At 55.6% G+C, this 3246-nt stretch overlaps 1 protein-coding gene across 1 annotated transcript; it reads right to left on the reverse strand.

Moving 5' to 3' along the window:
- Positions 1-313: 313 nt before the first annotated feature.
- LOC129200772 (uncharacterized) lies at positions 314-3039 on the reverse strand. The gene is made up of 2 exons (XM_054812033.1): positions 2963-3039; positions 314-1566 (listed from the first exon to the last, which is right to left on the reverse strand). Exon 2 carries the CDS (start codon positions 1472-1474, stop codon positions 533-535), a length of 942 nt encoding a protein of 313 aa, XP_054668008.1. The 5' UTR covers positions 1475-1566; positions 2963-3039; the 3' UTR covers positions 314-532.
- Between the last annotated feature and the right edge of the window lie 207 nt (positions 3040-3246).

Genomic DNA, 3246 nt, shown 5'->3' on the forward strand with positions numbered 1-3246 from the left:
GGAGTTTGCCTGAGGGGCGGGCTTGGCTTGCATCAGGCGGAGTTTCGCCAGGGGCGGAGTTTGCGTGAGGGGCGGGGCTTGGCATTGCATCAGGGGCGGAGTTTGCGGGGGGGGGCGGAGTTTGCGGGGGGGGCGGAGTTTGGCATGGGTCAGGGGCGGAGCCAAGAAGCATCACTTTTGGATCCCGAGGATGCGAGCAATGTGACCTTGTTGAATACGTTAATACCCCCACACACACCTCCTCCCCTGCCCTCCATCACGGCCCCTCGCCCCCCCCCGCAAAGGAAGCGCCAACGCAGCCGGCACGGCAAAAGAGACCGCAAGCGTTTATTCAGTCACACACAGAGCCGGTTCCGGGAGAGACTCCGCACCGGGGCTCGGGGCCCGGCCCTGGGGCACCTCGGCTGTCCTACCCAGAGCCACGCTCGCCAGTCCGGCGTGGAACAGACACACGGTCGGTCCGTCAGGCTGCTGGAGAGCTGGGCTGCTATGTGCAGGCTGCCGCCAAAACCGAGGAGCCAGCTGCAGGACGCTAGAAGAGAGGAGAAAAGGGGCAGCCAGCTGGATGGGGGGGGCGGCGGCGGCGAGCGAGAAAGCACGAGGCAAGGAAAGGGACGGCGAGTGAAGGACGGGGACAGGGAGCCTGACAGAGAGGGAGGAAGAAGCGGCAGGAAGAGAGGCAGCGGGACGGCGACCGACAAACCAGGACGGGGAGCGGGACAGAGAGGCAGAAACGACCCTGGGCGGGCAGCGCCACGGCGAGGGAGGAAAAGAGAATAAGGGCAGGGAGCCGGACCGAGAGGTACGGCGAGGGACAGCGGCACGGGGAGCAGGACAGAGCAACAGAGAATAAAAAAAGGAAGCGGGAGCGTGAGAGAACCGGGCTGGGGAGCAGGGAGAAGGAGAGAGAAAAGGAGAGAGCAACAGAGGGAAAGAGGACCGGGGAGCGGGACGCTGGGGCAGAGTGAGAACAAGAGGGGCAGGGAGCAGGACAGAGGGGCAGAGGCAGAAGGAGGACAGAGGGACAGAGAGACAAAAGAGGGAGACGAGGACTGGGCAGAGGGGAGAGAAAGACGGGGGCAAGGAGCAGAGACACAAAGGTGCCAGGAAAAGGACGGTCAGATGGAGCGAGAAACAGGGTCGGGGAGCAGGACAAAAGGACAAAGAAAAAGGCGAGGAAGAAGGAAGGAAGGATAAAGGTGGGACAGGGAACGGGACATACGCAGCGAAACAAAGCAGAACAGAGAAGAGAGGACAGGGATTGAGGAACAGAGAGAGAGACGCAGGCTGGTACACAGAGACGGCGAAGGTAAGCAAAACCAGCGACAGGCAGGAGGACCTGGTTCTGACAACCCATCGCTCCCGGTGTCGCTTCCACGGCCTCAAAAAATGCGACGTGCCGCAAGACAAGAGAATGGGAGAGTGAAAGCAAAGGCACGGGAAACTTAACGCTCTTAGTAATTTCACTGAGCATCACAGCTTACAGTTACTCAATGTCTTCCGGTGTCACAGGGTGAGGTACAACTGATTTCGTCTCCATATCTCTGGACAGAGCTTTTCTCATATCTGGGGGGGGGGGGAAGAAAAAAAAAAAAAGATATTCTAAGACGACAGTCCTTGCACAAAGCCACGTTCAGCGAATTCTCTGTTACAATAAGGTCGTTTCTAACCCAGAAGATTTCACAGAATCATAGAGTATCTCAAGTTGGAAGGGACCCATACGGATCACCGAGACCAAGCCCCCGCTCCACGCGGGACTACCTAAAACTAAACCGTGCGACTAAGAGCATCGTTCAGACGCTCCTTGAACTCCTGACAGGCTCGGTGGCTGCGACCGCTTCCCTGGGGAGCCTGTTCCGTGACTGACCGACCGCCCTCTCAGTGAAAAGCCTTTTCCCAACGTCCGGTCTGAACTTGCCCTGACGCAGCTTCGTCCCGTTTCCTCGGGTCCTAGTGCCGGTCACCGGAGAGAGCGGAGGTCAGCGCCTCCCCCTCCGCCGTCCCCCTCGAGGAAGGTGTAGACTGCGATGAGGTCACCCCTCGGCCTTCCCTTCTCCAAGCTGAACAAACCAAGTGACCTCAGCCGCTCCCCCTAAGTCTTGCCTCGGAGACCTCTCGCCATCTCGGTCGCCCTCCTCCGCGCACGCTCCCAGAGCGTTGTTCGGCGGCACCGCTCTCGACTGGAACCTGACGCTGCACGTAACTCAACTGAGCGGAAAGGAAATGACGGGCTAAAGGGACAAATACACGATTTAAGGCAGCCGCAACGATGGCAGATGTCTGTCCGTAGCCCTTCTATTTATTTCACAGCGCTCCTGCGTATCAAACGAACGGTACCAGAGCAGAAAAGGTATACGGCGTGGCCACGTTACCCCTCGGGGAGGACGGCGAAAGGAGAGAAGATCTAGAAAGAGGAAGCAGCTGGTACTTCGCTTTTGGTAACAGAATTAACATCAACACGTTCCTTCCCTTTGAAATTGAAAACGCCACCCAATTCTCTGCCACTGTTGACCACCGACACTTGTAAATTTCTAGTGAAACAGCTGAGGAAAACAAAGTTTCAGGTCCCTGGCTAGGGGAAGAAACCAGGCAAGCGCCGCCGTTCCTTCCCCCCGACAACACTAGCAAAAAAAAACAGCCGCTGGGGGCGAGCGTTCCTCCGAAAGAAAAATCAGGTGAGAAACCGCATTTTTATTTTCAGCTTACCTACAGGATAAATGTCTTTGTAGTTGCTACAAAACGTGTAAACTGCACAAAGATTAAGTTTTGTAACCGATCTAAGGTTCAGTACGAAAAACTACCTAAAGGAGTACGCAAAGTCCCACTCATCAACAATTATCTGACCCTGTTTCATATTAAAAAAAAAAAAAAAAAAAAAAAGTAATGCTAATCACACAGACAAGCCCAGGAACCCTCCACATGAGAATCTTTCCGTTCAGCCGGAGGCAGAACGAGTACTTACCACGGGCATCCTCATCTGGCTCTCCGCTGCTAGCAGAGCGGCACGCCAACGCTGTCCGGTACACGCCGTAGTACGCCTAGTTGCTTCTACGTATTTACCGCCGCCTGATTTGATACTCTCACAAAGAGATCGACGAAAAAGCCACCCTTTCTTTGAAAAAATAAAAACCAAAACCACACAGTTAAGGAACGGTAGGCGAACGTATTTCTAAATCATAACCCACGGCTTGCAGGCAGACCAAGAGCAGCTCTGACGATGCGGTACGCTCATCAAACATCTTTCAC

This window comes from Grus americana, unplaced genomic scaffold (assembly GCF_028858705.1).
Source record: "Grus americana isolate bGruAme1 unplaced genomic scaffold, bGruAme1.mat scaffold_485, whole genome shotgun sequence".
NCBI lineage: Eukaryota > Metazoa > Chordata > Aves > Gruiformes > Gruidae > Grus > Grus americana.